Source organism: Pomacea canaliculata, linkage group LG8 (assembly GCF_003073045.1).
Source record: "Pomacea canaliculata isolate SZHN2017 linkage group LG8, ASM307304v1, whole genome shotgun sequence".
Lineage (NCBI taxonomy): Eukaryota > Metazoa > Mollusca > Gastropoda > Architaenioglossa > Ampullariidae > Pomacea > Pomacea canaliculata.
Window position 1 is genome coordinate 23,906,377 of NC_037597.1, and position 25,413 is coordinate 23,931,789.

At 36.8% G+C, this 25,413-nt stretch overlaps 2 protein-coding genes across 2 annotated transcripts; both read left to right on the forward strand.

Moving 5' to 3' along the window:
- The first annotated feature begins 11,849 nt into the window (after positions 1-11,849).
- LOC112570451 (probable G-protein coupled receptor 139) lies at positions 11,850-13,420 on the forward strand. The gene has a single exon (XM_025248870.1). It carries the CDS (start codon positions 12,350-12,352, stop codon positions 13,418-13,420), a length of 1,071 nt encoding a protein of 356 aa, XP_025104655.1. The 5' UTR covers positions 11,850-12,349.
- Positions 13,421-18,010: 4,590 nt separating this feature from the next.
- LOC112570688 (probable G-protein coupled receptor 83) lies at positions 18,011-21,646 on the forward strand. Its single transcript, XM_025249253.1, has 2 exons — positions 18,011-18,173; positions 20,347-21,646. Exon 2 carries the CDS (start codon positions 20,421-20,423, stop codon positions 21,462-21,464), a length of 1,044 nt encoding a protein of 347 aa, XP_025105038.1. The 5' UTR covers positions 18,011-18,173; positions 20,347-20,420; the 3' UTR covers positions 21,465-21,646.
- Positions 21,647-25,413: the final 3,767 nt, after the last annotated feature.

The window sequence follows — 25,413 nt, forward strand, 5'->3', positions numbered from 1 at the left end:
TTTTAAAAAAGTGTTCTTTTTTCCACTTTAATTAGAAATGTACGACTGCAAAAAATCAATCTCACAGACTCATGCAAAAACAAACTTGCACAACGAATGCATACATATAATATTAATACAAACACTCAATTATGCCATTTTAAAAATCTTTTTATTTGAATTTTAGGAGAAACCATTCATTACCATATATTTTTCCCAAAGAAAATGTTTTGTTTTTGCTGTGACACACCCAAAGAAGTGAAACACACACACACAAAGTGCATACAAGATTGTATATAAAACCAGCTACCCACACCTACTCTGACACTACGGTAAAAATATATAAATGTTATTATACGGTTCTGTTACTTGACAAAGCCTACACAACGAGTTGGCGGAGATGTGATTCGTACAGCGGTACCCTGGACATGAATGTGTCTGTTTTATATTCTTACCCTGTGGAAAACAATGGTTTGGAGAAGATTGACGACTTCTCTAGCCTGCATGTAGTTAAAAAAGTAGAGGAAACAGTTCATTGCAGCTTGACAAATTCTATTTTTATGATTGGTTTCCCGACAAACATACTCAACATGGTCGTTTTCTTTCGTCAGGGACTGCGAGATCGGATGAACCTCTGTCTCTTCTGTCTCGCCTTCACTGACCTCATGTACCTTACGACACTGTTTGTTACAGCATCTTACTGCTTTATAGCTTTAGTATTTCCTGATCAGGAAGAATTTTGGAAATGGTTTTTCGTGAAGCATGGTATAAATTTTGTATTCGGTTTTGGAATCACATCCGGGTGTGTGACGATGATCATCGCCGTTGAGCGGTGCGTGTGTGTCATGTTCCCCATGAAGGCCGCCACACTCATCACCACCAAGACCATGGCCATCATCCTCTTAGTCACCTTTATCATCATACAGCTCTTGTGTAGTGTCTATATTATAAAGAACCAGATTATTGTTGTTAATGATAACACCACTGGAATAGAAAAAGTCATAATAACGATTTCTGACTTATATCTCAGTCACAGTGTTTTCAGCATTATAGAAAACATAGTTTTATCTTCTATTTCTTTGGTGACTTTTACTGTTGTGTGTTTAAGTACAACAGTCGTTGTAGTAACACTCAGAAGAGCTATGGTATGGAGGCGAAACACAGCCAGGTGGGTACAAACAATCTTTTGAGTAAATTAATGCCTTTCCCCAAAACATAATTCTTTTTTTGTATATTAAGGTCAAAGAAGATTGAAGAATCACAATGTGTATTTTTGGAGCATCATCGTTGTCTATAATAAATCACAATTAATATTTTACATCCATACTTATTTTCTTTTGCTCAGGACAATAATGCACTCTTATGTTATGCAAGTTGTTCATCTATCATCGCAGTGGCAGTTCGTGGGGAAGGAGTCAGGTGGTGTTGATGAGGATGCTGCTGGTGGTGTGCTGCCTCTACATGCTGTGTGAAGCTCCGGTTGTTGCTCTGGCCTTGGCCCGTTTCATGGTCTACGAATTCCGTGCAGATGGTCTGTACAGTGATCTCTTCTCTACAACTCACTTGACCGGCATGGTCATAGCCATGGTTAATTCGTCCATTCACTTCTTCGTCTATGTCACCATGTCATCCCGCTTTAGTCACGAACTGAAGAGAGTATGTTGTACGAGAGCCAAAACATCTCAAAGTAAATTGGACTTGTCATTAATTTCCAGCAAGAACATTTCAATACGGTATTAGCTTTATTATGTTTATTTTAATAGGATAAATCAGCTTCTAACGTTGAATTTGAAATTCTATCAATTTTTAATTTATTATGTTTAGGAAAAGGAAGTCAAACAAGAATTTATTTGGGTGCGATCTGACGATAAGTTCTTTCAACTAAAATAAGCATCCTTATTAAATTATAATTCAGTTTGCTATTCGAATGCGGGGAAATAAAAAGTATACGTTAATACGGCAAGAAGGTTTAAATATGGCTTCGTCTGATCTGTCTTTGGATTTGAAAGAGTTTTGTAGAAGTTCAAAAAATTTGTACATTCAATACATTTTGTTTTTTATGCTTCGTTTGTTTATGTTACCGGGATTGTGTAAGTATAGGAAAATCTATCCCTAGTCTGACTGTTTATTAAAGTTTAATCAGTTTTGTCAACAATTCTGTCTTCATCAAAAGTATTTATCATAAGAATTTCATAGTTGTAGAACAATTATATGTTGTGAAGCCAGCATTATAGAAATAGACAAACTACTTAAAGACCTTCTATCTGGAAATCGAGAAAATTGTTCAGTGTGGAGAGAAATGTAACTATTAAAAAAAAATATTACTGACTTTAGTTTGTGCGCTACCTCAGAAATCTGCCTCGATAAGTTTGACCGGTATTAAAATGCCTTTTGAGTTATTGAAATTAAGATGTAAGTGATAGACATGAACTTTATTCATTTATTATTTGAGGAAGTAGGGAGAAACGGACAGATAAAAGTTCACCTGTACACTGTCTTTATAATGAGCTTCAATCAATGTACATTGTCGTTTATCTACTTTTAAAATTATATAAAATACAGTAACGGTAGTAAAGACGACAACTAATAAAAATAGTAATGACAAACTGGCATGACTTAAACATGGCGACAGATGTTCAACATGGCGGATGGTCATGCTGATATACATGGAATAAAAAATTTACTTTAAAATTTAGATGCTGGTTCACATTATGTGAAAACAGTACAAAAAATTATTTCATGGGATGTTTACTTGTTTAAATAAAATATTTCGGTACCCTCTCTGTCTTTGGAGAAAATGGAGGAATTGCTGAGAATGGGGCGTGGTAAGTACTGTTTAACCGGCTTTTCAGTTGAACTGCAAGAAGCTCCAGACGTAGATGAACGAAGGTCAGGATGTAGTCTCGGAAAAACAAACAAACAAACAAACAAACAACAAACAAACAAACAAACAAACAAACAAACAAACAAACAAACAAACAAACAAAGATAAGATAAGAAAAAAGAAGGCTCCAAGCTTAGAATAAATTGCTATGGAAACCTCCAAAGTAATAGACGGAAAGAAGATAAATGCCAGTCGTCGTGAGAGAACGAAAATAAAAATTCAGTATGTGGTTTTTAAAAAGTTTTATAGCAACATAAATATGTGTTGAATCGTTATAATAAGGTAAATTGAAAGGGACACACGAGGAACTTCTATTATGGGATGGACAGGACACAGACGAGTACATGGGGGGGGGGACAGACATGTTTCGTGGTTCTAGCCTGTGTCACGTGCCACGATGTCTGGGACGGACTGACCGTTTTGCGATGGTTTTCCAATGTATTGTATCTATGTATATAGGAAAGGCTGAGCCCACCTTTAGTGGTTCATTCAAAAATAAAATGGTTAGAATTTATATTTATTGTGTTGTGTTAGAGAAGACATCTGAATGCAAGAATAGTGTGGTTGATGGTGTGAAAGTGTGTTGTAGTAGGGCTTCTGCACATGAAGAACAACTCACCAGTCAACAGTTTATGTTAGTCTAGTTCCAACTTGTCAAAGTAAAGCTTTTAACAGAGCACATTACATGGACGTTGAGTGGTACAGGAAGGCTGGAAAGAAGTAGATGGAGACCTAATACCGATATTGTGTGCTGCATATTAAATCGTGATTCGAAATGTCAAAATGACAGCTGTCAACACCTTTCTCGAGTGTTTCAGAGGTCATGCTTAGGTTCATACGATCCATAATGTCAAAAATGTGGGATCGATTTGGCTCTCGTTTAGAAGATGTCGATGTCCTTCATCGTCTGTTTCACCGTGTAAATATATCCAGTAGGACTGTAACAACATCCTAAATAAGTCTAGAATGATGTCATATTGCGTCATATTCCATAACACCGTCATGCACACGTCATCAAGATTTTATTGCTTCATTTTCTGATGTAATGTTGAAGTCAGCTGACGTCGCAGTTTACTATTTATAGCTCAGTCACAAAGGATGAGCATTTAAAATATTTCAGACTTTCAGAAATCCCAGGTAGTCCCGATTCTGCTCTACTGATGTGACCCTTGAACTGAACTACTGAACATCAACTCAACCTTGTGCTTGTACCTGTTCTTTGCCTCTCTAATGGCATACCGCACCTCCCCGTTCGCTTCTTTTTTTTATCATGTACAGTTCCAGTATAAAATATACGTTTTTTAGTGTTCAATACAGATTTGAGTTCATTCTTTCCCGAGTGTTTGTTATTAGGAAAGAAAACATTTTCTTGGAGGGTATGACTGTGTCATTACAGAAATTGATGTACGAACAGCAGCTAAGTCATGTAAATTGTCGCTACAATCATTAAAAAGCCTGCAAGTCTGTGAAGAAGACTGCTTCGGATATTGTACAGGGAGCACAGAACAAAAGACTTTGCTCGAAATAAGATTGTAGGACACTAAGAACCCCTACTTTCAACTTTCAACAGTCAGTCAAGATGGTTTTCTTTGGTCAAATGACTATCATTAAAGGCACCTTGGAGGGTAGAAGACGCCGCGGTGACGAGAGAAAGAACTGTTTACCTGTCCCAACGTCAACGACTGGACTGATCGTCCTGTACCTGACCTGCTGACCATCGCTCACAATAGACAAGAGTGGCGACCTCAATGACGAGTCTTTTTGTCTCCTCGGGTCCACTCAGTGAGACTACAGCCTGTCCTGCAACATCTCAGGCATTGCGACGACCTGAACGATGATCCATACAACGATTACATGTTCGTTTGAAGGCGTTGAAGCGCGGAGTACTAGTCCCTGGTGGTCAATTAATCGTACAGTGCCTCTAAGAAACAACTATCCAAATTGATGTTTGTTATTATAATTACTCCTACCATTTCATTTTATTGTTCTTAAAGAAAATGGTTTTTTACTTCACGTGTATTTTGTTATTGACACCAGTGATCTTTAGTCATCACAATTAATATTTTACAAGACCAAAAAATACAGAACTAAAATGCTCATTACAGACTCTTCGAGCTGCCGTAAATGTTAATTTTAGCTTTGTTCGTTAAAATATATATAACTTGTCGGGGGACTTCACAGCCAATATAGTTGCTTGGAAAAAAGACAGTTTTTGTGTGCTTTTGATATGTAGTACATACATTTGTACAGACCATTATAGGTATTTGTATTTCTTTTTCTGAAGCACACACACTTGCTTAACGAAAAAAACTATAAAAGAAATATTTACTTATAGTATTTTCATTATTAAATCGCTCGCGCGCGCACACACACACACACAAACGTCAATGTGTATTATTAAACAAAAAGTTGAAAGTAAATATTTTTGTTTTATTACTTTTTCTACTTTTGTCGGGCTCTTGATTTTAGAGTCGCACCTGATCTATAAAATACTCAGGTAGAAAGTCGTGTCAGAGGTCTCATCATGTGAGTGGACGCTGTGGTGAATTAATTAAATAAAGAAATTTCGTACCGCGGCTCCTGACACCAGACCTCATAAGGATTCACGAAGAAGCAAATCCTTACACTAAGAATAAAGAAGTCATCAAGTCAGTGATGATGGAAGATGACAACACAGAAGGTGTCGTTATCAACACCATCAGTAACCGAACAACATACGACACACAATGTTGTTCTTCGGAAGAGATTAGCTCTTGGAATCGGTTTTTAAACGTTGATCTACCTGTCATGATGTGGATCTTCATCCCACCTGTCGTCATGGTTCTCGGCACCTTCGGTAACGTGATGACCATCGTGATAATGAGGCGAATGAGTCAGGGCCAGTCGTCAAACACTATATACATGTACTTCACGGCGCTGGCCGTGTCCGACACAATAATTCTGTACGCAGGGATGTTGACGAGATGGGTGTTTTATTTGTTTCACTATCGTATCAAAAATAATAATATCTTTTTTTGCAAACTGCTGCCATTTCTAGTTTATTCTAGTTGTGCTATGTCTCCCTGGCTCATCGCTTCCATGACGATGCAAAGAGTGATGTCAGTCTTGTGGTCTCATCACAAAAGCCTGTCATGCTCAAAGAGAAAGGTCGAAGTAGTCATAGCTACTATTGTAGTTGTATCTTGTGCACTAAATGGACATAGACTATTTGCATATGAATGGGTAAAAAAGCATAATGCTACCGATGCTGTGTGTGATCTAACAAATGAAGACCTTTTCCAATTTACTTTCGAGGTATATCCTTGGATCGACTTTTCCCTGTCGTCATTTATTCCGTTCATTATCTTAATCGTTTGTAACAAAGTGCTGCTGGAGAAGGTGATTGAGTCTGTACAGGTGGCCCGTGTGATGACCTCAGGTAGCGGTGACCAGGTCAACAGTCGCCAGAAGAAAGCCTCGTCACTCACCGTCACTCTCATCACCGTGTCGATGGTGTTTCTTCTACTTTCGATGCCGATATGTATTTACCTTCTCGTTGAAGCTTTCATGAACACGACTGAAGGTCTTCCTTTTGCATTGTGCGACTTGTCTTATTACACTAATAGTGCTATAAATTTTTACCTGTACTGCCTGACTGGCTCGAGATTTAGAAACGAGGTGAAATCTTTGTTGTGCAGACAACCTCAAGCATCGAAACATCAGTAACTCTGACTAACGACACATCGTAATTAGACGGCAATGACAATCATGTGGACAATGGTTTGTAACGATTTCTCTCCTGTTTAAGCTGTCAGATACATGCACAACTATAATAACTTCAATCCTGACTTCACTGAGCATAACAATACACGATCATTTTCCCGGACACAAACTATTCCAGACATTAGCAGACGAGAAGAGTGTTAGGTATTGTTTCTGTTCCATCGTTTTGCGAACTTGCCTACGGGTCTGTAAGAAAAGATTGTTGTATAAAGCTGTAAATAAAGTGCTTCATTTGAATAATATATCTTTGACTGCCAAAACTCAGGTTCGTGAAGAGGTTGGCACCGTGTATTGTGAATCGACAAACGAGCCATGGCGTCCAGGCACGGGTGGTGCAGCCTATGCACTCACTCCAGGAAACAGAGCTTTCTTTTAATTGAATGATTAATATTTATAGAATGATTGCCCGTGACTGCCAAAATTCAGGTAATTTCATTGTGGCTCAGGACTTAGCTGAACCAGAAATTAGCTGAACCAGAAGCACACAGACATAGGATCCAATAGTAACCGAATATCCTAATTTAGAGAACCTTAACTTTATATAACTTTCGCTCCCTACAAAAGTTCCACCTTTTAAGATCGTGCTTGGAACGTCAGCTCGATGGATGGGTAGAGGGATGATGGAAATTTCCATCATCTTATTAAAGCTCAAAATAAAAAAAAAGAAAGAAAAAAAACCGCTGTTGACAACAGTTCAACGATTTGTTTAAATCCATACACTATTTTTAGGTGGTGTATTCCGTCCACAGCTCTCTATATCTGTGCCTCAAAGAATCATCAAACGCTGCAAAAATCACAGTATATAATTTATTTAACACGAGAAAGGAGCTTCCACCATTAAAATGTTTTAGTCCTACTGAGTAATCAAGAGAAAAAATGCATTGTAAGGATGTTGAGATGTTTTCGGGGAAGATGCAGTGTACCGATATTAAAGTTGATGTATCCGGGTTGACGATCGGCGCTCGTCATTCGGAGGGTTCTCAAATGAGGCATGATCAAAAATGTTTTTGTTTAAAATTTGCAAATGCTAGAATAATGAGGTACAGGGAAGTTCTTACCTTTCTTTTATTATTCATTATTTATGAGGTTTTCTGACAAAAAACAGACTAGAGACGCTTTAGAATTTTAATCTGCTTCCTGATCAAGAAAGCCTATCATTGTTGACAAAATTGAGCTTTTCTACAAGCAAAACTTTCTTTTCTGAAGGTTTGTTTTCATCCAGGTCATCGTGGCTTTCTTTCTGAAATACCACGATGGACCTCTGACGGCATCGTCTTTCACTTGATATCCAAGGTGATCCTTAGCAGAGGATAGCCATTCTTTGATGTTTTCTCTGTCCACGTCTTCAAAGTTATTTACATTTTGAGCTTCCGCCTAGAGCCATGCTGCTGTTATTTCTCGGCTTTCACTGTCATTGACGGTTTCAACACTAACCATCACGTCAGCGAACAATTCTCGCCATGACATTTGAAAGACTGAGTTTGGCATGTCATTCCAACTCTCTAAAGATTTATTGTTAGTTCCAAAACTATTTTGATTGTCCCTGGGGACAAAAGCAAGTTGAATTGCATTGTATTGAAAATTGTGTCCTTAATTTCCATTTCTTGTAAAACTCATGGAGATCTCTGTCTTCTTTCAAGACTAAGCGGAGTAAAGATTTCCTGTAACAACGCTTGAATGTTTGTAAGACGACCTGGTCCACAGGTTGTATAAAAGGCTTAAAGGAAGATATGCCACGGAGATGTGGCCATCGCTTGATTGCGAACATTTTCGTCAGAAGTAAAGGTAACGGTAAAGGTCATCCCTGAACCTCTTTAGGTCTTTATGGGTGAGGTGTTAGAGATTTTACATTTCTCAGGGCCAGTTTTACGTGAGGGCACTGCATATCACCTCCTTCTCCATGTCTTATCTTCCCTAAAACTGTTGAAGCAGAAGACAAATGTTAAATTTATTGTCGAATGATAGTTGTAGCAATACATGTAAAGTGGACTGAGAGTGTTTTACAACGAGCTGTTTAACGGTTTTTACAGCAAGGGGTGGCCAGGCTCGTGCACAGACGTTATACTTTTTAATCCTTTCTAGAACAATTCTTAAAAATATTTGACAAAGAAAGCTTAAGCTGTTAAACATGTGTTCATTCCGGTAGCCAGACATCTTGGCGGCGAAATCTTGGCTGCCTTGTGATGTCTACTAGTTTTTTGTTTCTTTGGTTGTTTTTTTGTTTAAGTTGGTCCCAGATTTGTTGGAGATCGGATAATCGAGTTTCGGAGTTTTATAGACTTACCAAGTCTATTGGCCAGGTTCTGGAATCGCCAATCTGTCTACGGCTGTAAATTCAAGGAAAATTCCTCCAAAGGTAGGATTTGGTTCCATTTACAGTCGTCTCCCCTGTTATTGCGAGCGTTCCTTTCAATAGAAGAAAATGCTTTCGAGATCTGTAATAAATAATATTCTTGTAATTTAAATTACGCCCTAGGCCTCATTCGGTAGTCATATAGTGATATTTATCATTACATAGATTATTTCGAGGGAATAAAAGTAAGGGCTATAATTTGTCAAGATTAGCTGCAAATTTTAGTAGCAATAGATGTTTCAACATATTAAGCCAAAATCTTTTATCATCTTATTGCATTACTTTGCTATTCACTGATATAACAATAGATTATACAATAGATTATATATTTTAAACAATTTTCATAATCATTATGTTTTAGTGAATGAAGATAAAGTTAAAAAATTCATTCTACCGTTTCTGGGATACGTTGAAAGTCTAAGGCTGACCATCAAGTACAGCTTTATTAAACTGTTCTTGATGGTACATACCCAATGTGTACATAACACCTTAGTTGTTTATTTGTATATTTTACTGATTTTTTGTTTCTATTTTAAGCCATTATGCTTTAAACTACATTTTCGTCAATAGATTTTGGTAATTGGAGTTGAAAGTAGTTGAGGAATTTAAATGACAGAAAAATGAAATGCTGCAAAAATCACGGTACATATTGTAGTTTACACAAGATGATGTATCCAGCTGAAAAAGAGCTTCCATTATAATCAAAAGGTTTTAGTCCTATGTGTAATCACTACAAACAATGTATTGTTAGGATGATTTGGATGTTTCCGAGAAAGAGGAAGTGTATTTTATATTTTCATCAAGTTTATTGGTCAGTTTCCAGAATCGGCCATTAGTCTACATCTCCAAGTGCAAGAAAAAATCTCAAACGGTCAGATTTTCTGACATTTGCAGTCGCCACCACCTTTGTAGCCACGCGTTCATATGAATGAAAAAATATTCTGTTGTCATCAGCCCCAAATAATATTCTTGTAATTTAGCTTCTCCACTAGGCTTCGTTTGATAGTCGTTAGAGTTATTAATCATTAGATTTGTGTTTTTCTCTGGCTAAATTTCTGCAAAATTGAATAATTAATAGGAATTCAAGTAATGTTATAAACTATCTCCGTCTTGTCGACAAAATAAAGTATTGTCTTCATTAACTACAGATGTTAACGTTAATAGTTGTTAGACATATTAAGCTAAATCTTTCAGCATCGTGATGTATTGTTTTTTTCTTATTTACTGATATATGAAAAAAGTTAAGTTTAAGTTCATGTGTAACCAAATTTGAGAAATAAAATGTTTTATAAAGGAAAAATAAAATAAAAAGTTCATTCTACTGTGTCTGTTGTACGTTCAAAGTCTAAGGATTATTTCATTCAAATGTTCTTGATGTTAATCGGCTGTCGACTTTTTAAAAACTAAGCTTAATTAAGAAGGGGCAGCGGCAGGAGTGAAGATCGTTGAGTTTGATTTCATCATCATCACCATCATCGTCGTCGTCACCGTCGTCATTATCGTTGCATTAACTGGCACCAAAATAGATATCTGCGAAGCATAGCCAATTACTGACCTCACTGGCACATAAGTCTTATTGTTCTACATCTAACGTTAAGAAGACTAAAGGGAGAGACCTCTGACAATACTGTGCCGCAGTGTGGATTTGTATTACCTCCCTTACTAGTGTCGTTCATTGTCTCTCTCTTGAGCTGGGATAGTTCTGTTGTGTGTGTGTTTTTATTTATAGTGTTTATTTCGTCTACATGTGATTACAGTGATTATTTGTATCGTTTATTTGTCTTTGTTGTGATGTACGCTCATTAGAGGTTTGATGTGGGTGTAAGTGTGTGTGTGTATAGTGTTTAAGCATCCTATTTTTAAGTCGAATGATGAGGTAGTTTATTGAGGAAGGAGGAGGATTTTTTTTTTTTGCACGGTAACGAAGCAATGTAGATCACTAATTATCTATGGCTAATTAGAAGTTGAGCTTCAGTCGCTAGATTCTGATTCAATATTTCAGCTTTTTATAATTATAAGGAAATGTAAATTGTTATTTCCTGAACGTGAGGAGGGAGGGAAGGATTCTCCCAAAATGATTTGCTCAACTAATTTTGGACGGAATGAAATATATAGACTTCTATGTTTTTTAACAACATCAGAGATAGTAATGTTAAAATCTGAGAAATCTACTCAATGTTAGAAACTTTCCGACAGCTAGTAGACGATTTTATTCCTTTGAAAGTGTCACAAAAGAGTAACATGAGGCTAAACACTGAAGGTCGAGTCATACCTGTCGCATGAAGGACAGTCTTTTAGGCAGTGAACTAGAAAAGGAGGAAGACTTCACTTCCCAGGGAGACAAGGCAAGTGGAGGGACAGTTGGTGTAGGGACATGGAGGCTTTGTCTTCTATTTTTGTTTCTTTTACGATTATACGATTTTTTTTGTATAAGTTGAATTTCTCCATTATTCTGTATATATATATATTAGATATGTTTTGTTGTTTTCTTTTATTAACTAATCTGGGCGTAGTGGTTTGGAGTAAGTTGGAGTTATCTGGTTTTTATTACATTACCTGACCACCGGGTATGGGAACACCGACTTTCCTGCTCCTCCAACTTCCAGGCCTGTTCATAATCTATTTTCTATTGATAATTAAAACAACTCTTGTAAGAAGTTACTTTTAGTTTTAAATGGTTTTATTTGTAATTATAGTAAAATGTAACATTTTCTACGCGTCTGTTTTATTGAGTAAAACACTAATTATTTTTATTTTAAAACCCGCATCGAGCAGGTACATTTAGACTTTTTTAAATTAATCAAACGACCTTGTTATTACCTACCTTGTTAGCATTTCGACTTTGCTAGTAGGGGCGTGACATGATGAAGACCATTTTTTTTTTACAGACTAATAGATTTTTTGAGAGCAATATCCAGGGTGTAAGCACTGTTAGTGTTTCTGTGTAGGTAGCAATTAGTGCATTAAAAATTAAAATGGTGAATGGCACAAAGAGGTTAAAAGATATACATACACGCACACTTGTGCTCACACCCATCCACAACCTCACACACACGTAAATATTTTTGTATATATATATAATGAGTACATTTTGTAAATGAAAATTCTTTGTCTACATTTTTTTGTTTTTAATATTTTTTTTATTTTAAAGAATTTTCTAATTTAATTAGCCTGCTTGTTCTATAAAAGATGTTGAATTGCTTCATGTACTGAATTCATTCAGACATTGTCTATTCATCAGATAGTTAATAATGTAAGAGTAAAACAAAGACTTTTCCTCACACAGCCTCTCTCCACCCGACCTCGTCGAGACGCGTCACACGAAGACGACAGCCAGAAGTCGTACCTCAGTCCACGTGTCCAAGCTAGCTATGGCTAATGACATCACAGAATCTGTCATCAATGTCACTGCCAGTAGCCTAGAACCTGTCAAAGAATATACCGCTATGGAACGGTTTTTGCTCTCTTACCCACATCTCGCAGCCTGGAAGATTGCCTCGCCTTTCATTGTCTTCTTTGGCACCTTTGGCAACGTGATGATCATCGTGATAATGAGGCGAATGAGGCAGGGCCAGTCGTCAAACTCTATGTCATTGTACTTCACGGCATTGGCGGTATCCGACCTGCTAATCTTATATACAGGGCTTCCTCAAGTATGGATGTTTCGTACCTTTGGGTTTCAGCTCTACCGTCTTCATGTTTCCATTTGCAAACTTATTCCGTTTTTCACCTATTCATGTGGCACAGGCTCTACCTGGCTTATCGTTGCCATGACGATGCAAAGACTAATGTCGGTTGTGTGGCCCCATCATAAAAGCTTTTCGTGTACAGAGAGAAAGGTTGGACTAGTTATAGCTATGATTGCCACCATACAGATTGGATTCAATGTATCTAAAATTATTTCCTATGAACTAATTAACGGAGTGTGCGATATTGTAAACGAAGAGTTATGGTACTACGACCAAGTTATCTATCCTTGGATCGATGTTGTAATAACCACACTTATTCCGTTTGCTGTTTTGGTCATCGGTAACAGCGTGCTGCTGTGGACAGTGATTCAGTCTGTGAAGGTGGCGCGTGTGATGACCTCAGGTAGAGGTGACCAGGTCAACACTCGCCGGAAAAAAGCCTCGACACTCACCGTCACCCTCATCACGGTGTCGATGGTGTTTCTCCTTCTCACGATGCCCATGAACACTTACTTTCTCATTGTTAATGATATCAGCAACGAGGAGACCATCATTCAGTGGGCCAGTCGTAGTTTCGCTTTTGCCATTCTCGACTTGGCTTGGTTCAGTCACAGCGCCATAAATTTTTATATCTACTGCCTGACTGGTTCTAAATTCAGAAATGAGCTGAAATCTTTGTTTTGTAGACGATACCCGGCGCTGGAAAGGTCAAAGGCCACCTCCCTGACCAGCGGCACAACGAGTTTTAAGTAAATTCTTCAACGTTCCAAGAACGGGTGCATAATTACAGATGAGATAGAGCATAGAGTGTGAAATTTTCTCAGCTGTCTAAATGTTTACGTGAGTCACACACACGCACACACCTCGAAATGCATTCTGAAGAATGATGATCTACCAATTTGAGACTTCAAACTAATATGCAGACATATGTCTAACATCAAATTTCAGCATATAATCGTCTTGTATTTCAAAACTATTTCAAACAAAAATTCTAAGTAAAAATATGAACATTTCATACAATGACTCAAAGATAATTAAAAATACGAATACTATAACAATATTTAATATTGCGCGTTGATTTTTCACAAAGAAAGAAAAAAAAATCAGTTGGAGATGACGATATGTGACAAAGACATGACAACAACATATTTCATACAGACACTCGCATGAACAGCTAACATTGTCTAAAGACCGAAAGAACACGGCGACAGGTGAGAGAGGAACAGTCTACAGACCCAATAAAGCAGGCATGTCGGATTTTTTTTCTGGATTTGTTTGTCTAATCGATATGTCAATTGAATAGTCTGTCTACCAACATGTCACAGTAGACTAATTTACATTCTGTTGTCACTACAAGGTGACCTATTGCCATCTTGCCATGACTACATGTCTTTTTTAGTTTGCTGATATTTTGATGCTTATCCTTCTGTTTCTTCCTCTTACTCTCCATGTCTTTCTATCTCAAGCTCTTAGAGCATAACTGCAGGTAAACAGAATATTGCGCTTTTATTTGTCACTGTGCAGTGGTAGCAATGCAGTTTACAGCAACATAGCACACACTCACTTACACATACACACCTATATACACACACCTATATACACACACCTATATATATATACACAGACACATAATACATACTCACTATGGACATAGCGTGCATTCAGACACAGCTCAACCGTGTTAGCGAGCAAATAAAATGAGATATCAACAACTGGAAATACATGACTGGCAAAGGAAAACAGAGTAGTGACACTTTCTTAACGTGAAAATAGGGTTATTGGCAGGGTTGTCCATGGGACATATTTTTCTATCCCATCCCATCCCATCCCATCCCATGGGAAGTAATAACATCACTATGGACAACACTGGTTATTGGCAAAACAAATTGTGTGCACAAGGACTGTATGCAAACAATAGTAGATGAGAATCGCATGAAGCAGGAGACAGGACAGTAAGATCGGTGGCACACGAGACCAGACCTCTTGGAAGTTGTAGAGAGTAAATAAATTCAATGGTCCCAAGGTTATGATACCTACCCATGTCAGGTAAGTCGCCATAGTTACCACTCTTGTTTTAAAAAAAAGCAAACTTAAATGTCGAAATTAAGTAGGAAATTTTGGTGAAAATGATTTACCGTATATTGTGTTGTCAATTTTTATTACATTACAGGAAACTTTAGTCTGGAGAAACGTTTCAAGGCTTGATGATAATTATGTATTATGTAATTGTATCTGTCACTAACGCACACAGACACGCCCACATGTTATATCACACGAGTATTTATGCATAATGTTCATATGTTCATTATGTGCGAGGTTCTTCAGGTCCCGAGGAGTGATGCCTGATTGTCGTCGTTGTATTTTGTGTTTCGATTACACACTTTATTATCGCTCTTTGTGTTTCCAATACCCGGGACAATGTCGATACCCGCTATGGATGCTTCCTTTTGTCTTTAGATTTATACTGAGTTGTGCATTCTACTGTAAACATGAACAAAGTATTGATTAGAATGGTATTAGTATTTTTACTTTTATAAACAGTGATAAATTAACTTTCTATGCATTTAGAGAAACTCAGGAAGCTTTCTTCACTGCTAGGCAAGGTAAGCAATGTAAACCTCCCCCACCCAGAATACTACTGTATATCTTAATCTAGTTCTTTGTACACAACTCTTGATAATTGACATCATGGAGACTTAGACGTTTGAGAAACTGTTTACTATATGTTTGTTTGTAATAGTTGTTAAGTGTATTCATTAATACTCATCATCGAACTATAAAATTGTCGCTCTTAGTTATAAAGGTAACAGGTTTTTTTTTTTACCTTCACCACGCATAAAGTCTTCCACTTTCTCTGATGCAAAATGAAATACTAACAGAAGGTATGGAGGTGTGTAATGAGAGATTATCATCTGTGATCTAGTCTGGCTATGAAAACCACTGGGTACGCGGAAACAAGAGTCACATCTTTTAAACATTAAAAAAAATACACAAAAAAATACTATAATATAATATATTTAATTACAGTATTTTACATGAATATGTTAGGCTTATTATGTCAATGAGCGTCAGTGACTGTACAACCTACTGATTCATTCTTTTAGAATGCTTAAACTGATTTGTTGACTACACAAGGAGCAGCGATATTACTTGATTGTGTTGCAAAGCCTAAGTTTATAACATATTTATGGGACCGCCATTGTGTTTTCTTGTTGAATTCAATGCATAATCCAATTTAGCTTTCTCAGATAAACAGACACAACTGTTATCAACTTTGAAAGTGATTAGTCTTTCAATTGAACCTTACTTTTGAAGTCAGTATTAGGACAGTCACAGGAAGTCCTGTTTGAACTCTACTAACGGAAAACCGACCAGTCATCTGAAGCAACAAAGCAGATTGAATTTCATCCTCCGTGTGTCTGGTGACAGATCGTCCTCACCTGGTAGATAATGACATGTCCAGTCCTCTGATGAAGCTAATATAAATACAGTCTTCTAACAACATTCGTACAGATCACACCTGTCAACAACTTGCAGCATCCAATGAATGGTTTATAGCCTCTGTGTCTCCATTTCTTTAAGGCTCGTCCTTTTTAAAATATTATTTAAATTTGCACAGTAAACATGCGAGAGATAAAAACTTGTGTAGTTTTGATAAATAGAAGTGTTTTCTGTGCTGGTGGCTGATGTTTGCTGCTAGAGAATTATACACATTTCGTGACATGAATTAACTCAGTGGATAATACAGAGTTGTCGTTGCTGAGAAAGCGTTTATTCTGTGATAAGGGGAGACAACCAAGAAAACAAAACTGTTCATTAAAAAGAACCTCATTTTAATTGAGAGACAAAACAGTACGACGAACTGATAGGACATGTCAATTGTTGTTTTGATAAGCTTTTTATTACATTGTTATCAAACCACGAGACTTGTTGCAGCTCCAGACACCGCCACAGACTGTTGTTTAAAAACTAAAAATCTATTATTACAGAAGGGTAACATGAAGTTAAGGATTTGACACAGCGCACAAAACTGTAACAATCAACAGGCGCAGTATTTAAAGTATTTGAAGAGTTTGACCAGTCGAGAATTTTGCTTTGGAATATTTTGCCCTAGTGATCTACTAGAACCCACTTACCTCAGTAGGAGGAACCTGCTAACCAAGACAGGTCCCTTGACCCCTAGAGGTTATTTATGAAGGGAAAGAGTGTTTCTGCTTGTTCACAAGAAAACAACACCGACTTGTTTTAACATCTGTCCTCGAGTGAATAAGTCAGATTTGTTTTACGTATTCAAGGAAAAAAAATATTCATATATCGTGGATTAGTAGAACAGCAGCTCTAGTGACTGTAATTAGCAGTATTGTTAAAACAGTATCGAGTGTGAATGGCACAAAAGTTAGGTTGTGCCAAACTATGAACGTTAGTATTTAAAAAAAATAAAACTAGGAAAAACGTTTATGTTAAATTATTTAATAATTAGAGTTGATAAATAATTATTAACTTTCTGGATGTGCTTTAAGAATTAGGTTTTTTCAACTATCATTCTATAATTTTATCAGGTGTTGTACCTTATTTTTTTATACAATGGAAGGTATACATGGCCTGTGAGGAGACATCTTTAGTTGTTCTGTTTACACTGCAAGAAATAAGTGAGCAACTATGATATATACATTAATGTAATATTGACAAAAGATAATAAACTTCTTGTTTGAAAGTGCATGGTATTGTAATGGTACAGCATACTGACAACAAAAAGTACAAATACTTTATTGTGATTTCTATTCGTATTTGGATATCTTGTCTTCCGCAGCTGTAATTCGTTGTTCATTAATTTCAAACTTAATTTATTAAATTTTTGTCGTTGTTTGTGCGTGGGCTTGTGTTTGAGTGAGTGCCACGGAACATGTGCAGATAAAATTAGAAGTAAATTTCACTGGAAATAATTTAAAAATTAGAAAAATAGGAATTTACAGCACATTTTAATCTTGAGAGTATATAGAAACACTACTATCCACCTCTGAGTATCAGTGAAATTATGTACACATGTAACCCACCACCACAAAATGAATCCTAACTTGTTTTTTTTTAGTTTTAATATAATTAAAATAAACTTTTGAGACTCTACTCGCTTCCCTATAATTAATCTCTACACTCTGTTGAGATCCGCTCAAATTCTAGTCTTTTAAATTAAAAATTAAGACAATTATCTTGTAGGGTCTAATATTAACCTCAGCCTGTCCATTTCTGTTTGTAAATATATGATAGGAACAGGGGGTTGTTGCCCCTGTCTGTTGTTAGAGATTATTGCCCTTACCAGTATATGAGTCGTGGTTTTGCGTCAGAACCTGACGTCATTTTATGACGCAATTTTAGAGGGACGTAGCGTGAAAATTATTTGGAAGAGAGCAGACGGCTGTGGGGAGTGAAGAGAGGCGGACTGAAAGTGTGGAGTGGCCGCTTTGGATCTTATGGTTCGATCCCAGAGAATTTAGAGAACTGAGAAAATGTGAGTAATTAATCTTTTGTAAAGGTCTTTACAGATTATTGTGACAGTCTGTGACATTTTCTGCCATTTGAGGTTCGTCATGCTGGGTGAGCTCCACACCACAGTGCACGTGGTGCATGCGCGTCACCGTCAACGATTTTCTTACAGTAATAAGTGATCAATTTATAACAAATTAATATTTAGTACTGATGTTTCGTTACTAAATTAATCGTTTAAATCATTTAAAAAAGAAAGTAAGAAGAAGTGACCTAACTGGCACCAAAATAGAGATCTGCGAAACATAGCCAATTGCTGACCTCAATGGCATATAAGTCTTATTGTTCTACATCTAACGTTGAGAAGACCCAAGGGGGAGAACTCTGACAATACTGTGCCGCAGTGTGGTTTTGTATTACCTCCCTTACTAGTGTCTTTCATCATTATCTCTAACGTGTGCATGGGGTAGTTCGGTTGTGTGTGTGTTTGTATTTATAGTGTTTATTTCGTCTACATGTGATTACAGTGATTATTTGTATCGTTTATTTCCTCTTTGTTGTGATGTACGCTCATTAGAGGTTTGATGTGTTGTGTGTAGTTTTTATGCAATCTATTTTTGTATAAGTCGAATGATCAAATCAAATCAAATCAGACTTCATTGTCGGTCGAGGATAACCAAGACAGAAATTTTTCTTTTGCTCACAAGGGCAGGCATACATACTCACACAGACATTTAATACACAGTTAGGAGTAAACATACATTGTCATGGTAGGTTGGATTTTTTTTTTTTTTTGCACGGTAACGAAGCATTGTAGATCACTAATTCTCTATGGCTAATTAGAAGTTGAGCTTCAGTCGCTAGATTCTGATTAAATAGTTCAGCTTTTAATAATTTTAAAGGGTTTAAAATGTAAATTTTTATTTCCTGAACGTGAGGAGGGAGGGAAGGATACTCCCAAACTGATTTGCTAAATAATTTTGGACGGAATGAAATATATAGACTTCTATGTTTTTTAACAACATCAGAGGTAGTAATGTTAAAATCTGAGAAATCTACTCAATGTTAGAAACTTTCCGACAGCTACTAGACGATTTTATTCCTTTGAAAGTGTCACAAAAGAGTAACATGAGGCTAAACACTGTGCGGGTGGCGGAGTCATACCTGTCGCACAAAGAACAGTCTTTTAGGCAGTGAAAGAGAAAAGGAGGAAGACTTCAGTTCCCAGGGAGACAAGGCAAGTGGAGGGACACTAGGTGTAGGACATGGAGGCTTTGTTTTTTAGTTTTGTTTCTTTTACGATTATACTATTTCTTTTTGTATAAGTTGAATTTTTCCATTTTTCTGTATATCTATTAGTAATTGTTTTGTTACTTTTTTTATTAACTAATCTGGGCTCAGAAGTTTGGAGTTAGTTGGAGTTATTTGGTTTTTATTACATTACCTGACCACCGAGCTTGGGAACACCGGCTTTCCTGCTCCTTCAACTTCCAGGCCTGTTCATCATCTGATCTTCTATTGATAATTTAAACAACTCTTGTAAGAAGTTAATTTTAGTTTTAAATGGTTTTATTTGTAAATATAGTAAAATGTAACCTTTTGGCAAAGAAAATATGGCACACGATTTCTATGCATCTGTTTTATTGAGTAAAACACTAATTATATTTATTTTAAAACCCGCATCGAGCAGGTACTTTTAGACTTTTTAAAATTAATCAAACGACCTTATCATTACCTACCTCGTTAGCATTTCGACTTTGGTAGTAGGGGCGTGACATGATCAAGACCATTTTCTTACAGACCAATAGATTTTTGAGAGCAATATCCAGGATGTAAGCACTGTTAGTGTTTCTGTGTAGGTAGCAATTAGTGCATTAAAAATTAAAAAAGTGAATGGCACATAAATTTTAAGAGATATACACACACGCACACTTGTGCGCACACCCACCTACAACCTAATACACACGTAAATATTTTTGTATATATATATATAATGTGCAGATTTTGTGAGTGAAAATTCTTTGCCTAAATATTTTTGTTTTTGATATTTTTTGTATTTTAAAGAATTTTCTAATTTAATTAGCCTGCTGGGTCTATAAAAGATGTTGAATTGCTTCATGACTGGATTCATTCAGACATTGTCTATTCGTCAGATAGTTAATAATGTAAGAGTAAAACAAAGACCTTTCATCCCACAGCCTCTCTCCACTCGACCTCGTCGGAAAAGACGACAGCCATAAGTCGTACCACAGTCCACGTGTCCAAGCTAGCTATGGCTAATGACATCACAGAATCTGTCATCAATGTCACTGCCAGTAGCCCACAACCAGACAAAGAGTATACCGCTATGGAACGGTTTTTGCTCTCTTACCCACATCTCGCAGCCTGGACGATTGCCTCGCCTTTCATTCTCTTCTTTGGCACCTTCGGCAACGTGATGATCATCGTGATAATGAGGCGAATGAGGCAGGGCCAGTCGTCAAACTCTATGTCCTTGTACTTCACGGCAATGGCGGTATCCGACCTGGTCCTCTTGTATACAGGACTTCCTCAAGTATGGATGTTTCGTACCTTTGGGTTTCAGCTCTACCGTATTCATCTTTCCCTTTGCAAACTAATTCCGTTTTTTAGCTATGCATGTAGTACAGGCACAGCTTGGCTTATCGTTGCCATGACGATGCAAAGACTAATGTCGGTTGTGTGGCCCCATCACAAAAGCTTTTCATGTACAGAGAGAAAGGTTGGACTAGTTATAGCTATGATTGTCACCATACAGATTGGATTCAATATATCTAAACTTATTGCATATGAACTAAATAACGGAGTGTGCGAAATTGTAAACGAAGAGTTATGGTACTACGACCAAATTATCTATCCTCGGATCACTGTAGTTGTGTCCACACTTATTCCATTTGTTATCTTGGTCATCGGTAACAGCGTGCTGCTGTGGGCAGTGATTCAGTCTGTGAAGGTGGCGCGTGTGATGACCTTAGGTAGCGGTGACCAGGTCAACAGTCGCCAGAAAAAAGCCTCGACACTTACCATCACCCTCATCACGGTGTCCATGGTGTTCCTCTTTCTCACGATGCCCATGAACACTTACTTTCTCATTGTTAATGATATCAGCAACGAGGAGACCATCATTCAGTGGGCCAGTCGTAGTTTCGCTTTTGCCATTCTCGACTTGGCTTGGTTCAGTCACAGCGCCATAAATTTTTATATCTACTGCCTGACAGGCTCTAAATTCAGATATGAGCTGAAATCTTTGTTTTGTAGACGATACCCGGCGCTGAAAAGGTCAAAGGCCACCCCCTGACCAGCGGCACAACGAGTTTTTTAAGTAAATTTTTCAACGAGCCAAGAACGTGTTCATAGTTACAGATGACATGGAGCACAGAGTGTGAAATTTTCTCAGCTGTCAGAATACTTACATGAGTCACACACACGCACACACCTCGAAATGCATTCTGAAGAATGATGATCTACCAATTTGAGACTTCAAACTAATATACAGACAAATGTCTAACATGAAATTTCAGCATATAATCAAAAATCTCGTCTTGTATTTCAAAACTGTTTAAAACAAAAACTCTAATTAAAAATATGAACATTTCGTACAACGACTCAAAGATAAATAAAATGAGAATTGTATAACAATAATATTTAATATTGCGCGATGAGTTTTCACACATAAAGAAAAAAATCAGTTGGGGATGACGACATGTGACAAAGACATGACAACAACATATTTTATACAGACACTCGAGTGAACAGCTAATATTGTCAAAAAGCACGAAAGAACACAGCGACAGGTGAGAAAGGAACAGTCTACAGACCCAGTAAAGCAGGTATTTCAGAATTCTTTTCTAAATTTGTTTGTCTTATCGATATGTCAATTGAATAGTATGTTGTCACAATAAGTTGACCTATTGCCATCTTGCCTTGACTACATGTCTTTTTTATTTTTCTGATATTTTGATGCTTATCCTTCCGTTTCCTCTCCATTACTCTCCATTTCTTTCTGTCTCAAGCTCTTAGAGCATAACTCTAGATAAACAGAATATTGCGCTTTTATTTGTCACTGTGCAGTGGTAGCAATGCAGTTTACAGCAACATAGCACACACACACACACATACACAGACATATATATATATGCAAAAAATACATACACAATATCTACATAGCGTGCATCCAGACACAGCTCAACTATGTTATCGAACAAATAAAATGAGATATATCAACAACGGGCAATGCATGGCTGGCAAAAGAAACTATGACAATGACAAACAGGACAGTAGGGACATTGTTTTAACGTGCAAAATTGTGTGCACAAAGATTGTATGAAAACATTAGTAGATGAGGATCGTATGAGGAAGGAAGCAGGACAGTGCAACAACATCAGTGCCAACACCGTTGACACACGACGACTAGACATCTTGGACGATGTAGCGAGGAAATAAATCAAATGGTCCCTAGGTTAGAATGCCTACACGTGTCAGGTAAACAACCAACTCTACCACTATTTCTTAAAAAATAAAAATTTAAATGTCGAAATTAAGTAGGAAATTTTGATGAAAAAGATTTGATGTCTATTCTCTTGTGTCGCTTTTTGCTACATTTCAGGAAACTTTAATCTGGAGACACGTTGCAAGGCTAGATGATTATTATGTAATATGTAATTGTATCTGTCACTAACGCACACAGACACGCCCACATGTTACACGGTATTTGTTATATCACACGAGTATTTATGCATAATGTTCATATGTTTATTATGTGCGAGGTTCTTCAGTTCACGAGGAGCGATGCCTGACTGTCGTCGTTGTTGTATTTTGTGTTTCGGCTACACCCTTTATTATCGCTCTTTGTGTACCCGGGACAATGACAATATCCGCTATAACTGCTTACTTTTGTTATCCCAAGTTGTGCATTCTACTGCAAACATCAACAAACTATTGACTAGAATTGTATTAGAACTTTTACTTTTATAAACAGTGATTAATTAATTTGCCGTGGATTTAGAGAAACTCAGGAAGCTATCTTCACGTTGCTAGGCAAGGTAACCAATGTCAGCCTCTAACACTCAGAATACTACTATATACTTTAAATTAGTACTTTGTATACAACTCTCGGTAATTGACATCATGGAGACTTAGACGTTTAAGAAACTGTCTACTTTAATTTTATTTGTAATAGTTTTTAAGTGTATTCATTAATACTCATCATCGGGCTATACAATTGGTCGCTCTTAGTTATAAAGGTAACAGTTTTTTTTTTACCTTACCACTTATAAAGTCTTCCACTTTCTCTGATGCAAATTGAAATACTAACAGAAGGCATGGAGGTGTGTAATGAGAGATTAACTTCTGTGATCTAGTCTGGTTTATAAATACCACTGGGTACGCGGAAACAAAAGTCACATCTTTTAAACATGAAGAAAAAATACACAGATAAATAAAGACGGCGAACAAGTCCAGTAGCTAAGTTGCACCATTCCAGAAAAAAAGGCCATTGCTATTTTAGGCTGCATATTTTTGCTTTGTTCTTAGATGATTTAAAAAATTTTTGTGACTCAAAATTTGGTACTTTGCAAGTTTTTCAAGAAAAAACTGTAGTGAATCCGGAGAGAAACACAATATAAAACTCTTGTCCCAAGATTGTTATTTTTTATAGAATCAGACACCCTACAAAAAGAACCCTACAGGAAGCACCCTATTCTTTGCAAAATTGCCAATATCGTATTCAAAGAACGATTTTTTCTCAAAACGTAAAACATTTGTGTTTTAATTATTTTCAATAATTTGTTAATTACAATGGTGACCAAAAGAAGTTGACGATGGAATTTGTTGGGTCGGGCAATTTCAAAAATACATGTTTGCAGTCTCTACAAACTTTGTTGACAAAAGAAGATGCGTACATAATTGTCAAAAATGATTACCATAACATCAATTCATAATCTATTTAATTGCAGTATTTTTACATGAATATGTTAATCTAGCTAAGGATTCATCCTTCCAGAATGCTCAAACCGATTTGTTGACTACACAAGGAGCAGCGATAGCACCTTATTGTGTTGCAAAGCCTGAGTTTATAACTCGTCTATAGTACCGTCATTGTGTTTTCTTGTTGAATTCAATGCATAATCCAATTTAGCTTTCTCAGATAAATAGACACAACTGTTATCAACTTTGAAAGTAATTAGTCTTTCAAGTGAACCTTACTTTTGAAGTATCAGGACAGTTAAAAGGAAGTTCTGTTTGAACTCTACCAACGGATAACCGACCAGTCATCTGAAGGCAAGGGAGCAGACTGAGTTTCATCTTCTGTGTTTCTGGTTACAGATCGTACTCACCTGGTAGATAATGACATGTCCAGTCCTCTGATGAAGCTAATATAAATACAGTCTTCTAACAAAATTCGTACAGATCACACCTGTCAACAACTTGCAGTATCCAATGAATGGTTTATAGCCCCTGTGTCTCCACTTCTTTAAGGCTCGTCCCTTTTAAAATAATATTTAAATTTGCACAGTAAACAAACGAGAGATAAAAGCTTGTGTAGTTTTGATAAATAGAAGTGTTTTCTATGCTGGTGGCTGATGTTTGCTCCTAGAGAATTATAAACATTTCGTGACACAGGTTAACTCAGTGGATGATACAGAGTTGTCGTTGCTAAGAAAGCGTTTATTCTGTAATACGGGGAGACAACCAAGAAAACAAAACTGTTTAAAAAAAACCCTCATTTTAATTGAAAGACAAAACAGTACGACGAATTGATAGGACATGTCAATTGTTGTTTTAATAAGCTTTTTATTACATTTTTATCAAACCACGAGACTTGCTGCAGTTCCAGACACCGCCACAGATTGTTGTTTAAAAACTAAAAATCTATTATTACAGAAGGGTAACATGAAGTTAAGGATTTGGCACAGCGCACACCGAACCTGTCCAATGGGTAATTGTTTTTTTTTAAAAAAAGATATAAGCTGTAACAATCAACAGTCGCAGTATTTAAAGTATTCGAAGTGTTTGACTAGTCGAGAATTTTGCTTTGGAGTATTTTGCCCTAGGGATCTACTAGAACCCACTTACCTCAGAAGGAGGAACCTGCTAACCAAGACAGGTCCCCTGTCCCCTAGAGGTTTATGAAGGGAAAGAGTGTTGCTGCTCGTTCACAAGAAAATAACACCGACTTGTTTTAACATCTGTCCTCGAGTGAATAAGTCATTATATATATATATTGGATTAGTGGAACAGCAGGATTT

What these genes read in the sequence shown, in the direction of transcription:
- LOC112570688 (XM_025249253.1), top strand. Translation starts at nt 20,421, where the DNA reads ATGGCTAATGACATCACAGAATCTGTCATCAATGTCACTGCCAGTAGC.
- LOC112570451 (XM_025248870.1), top strand. Translation starts at nt 12,350, where the DNA reads ATGGCTAATGACATCACAGAATCTGTCATCAATGTCACTGCCAGTAGC.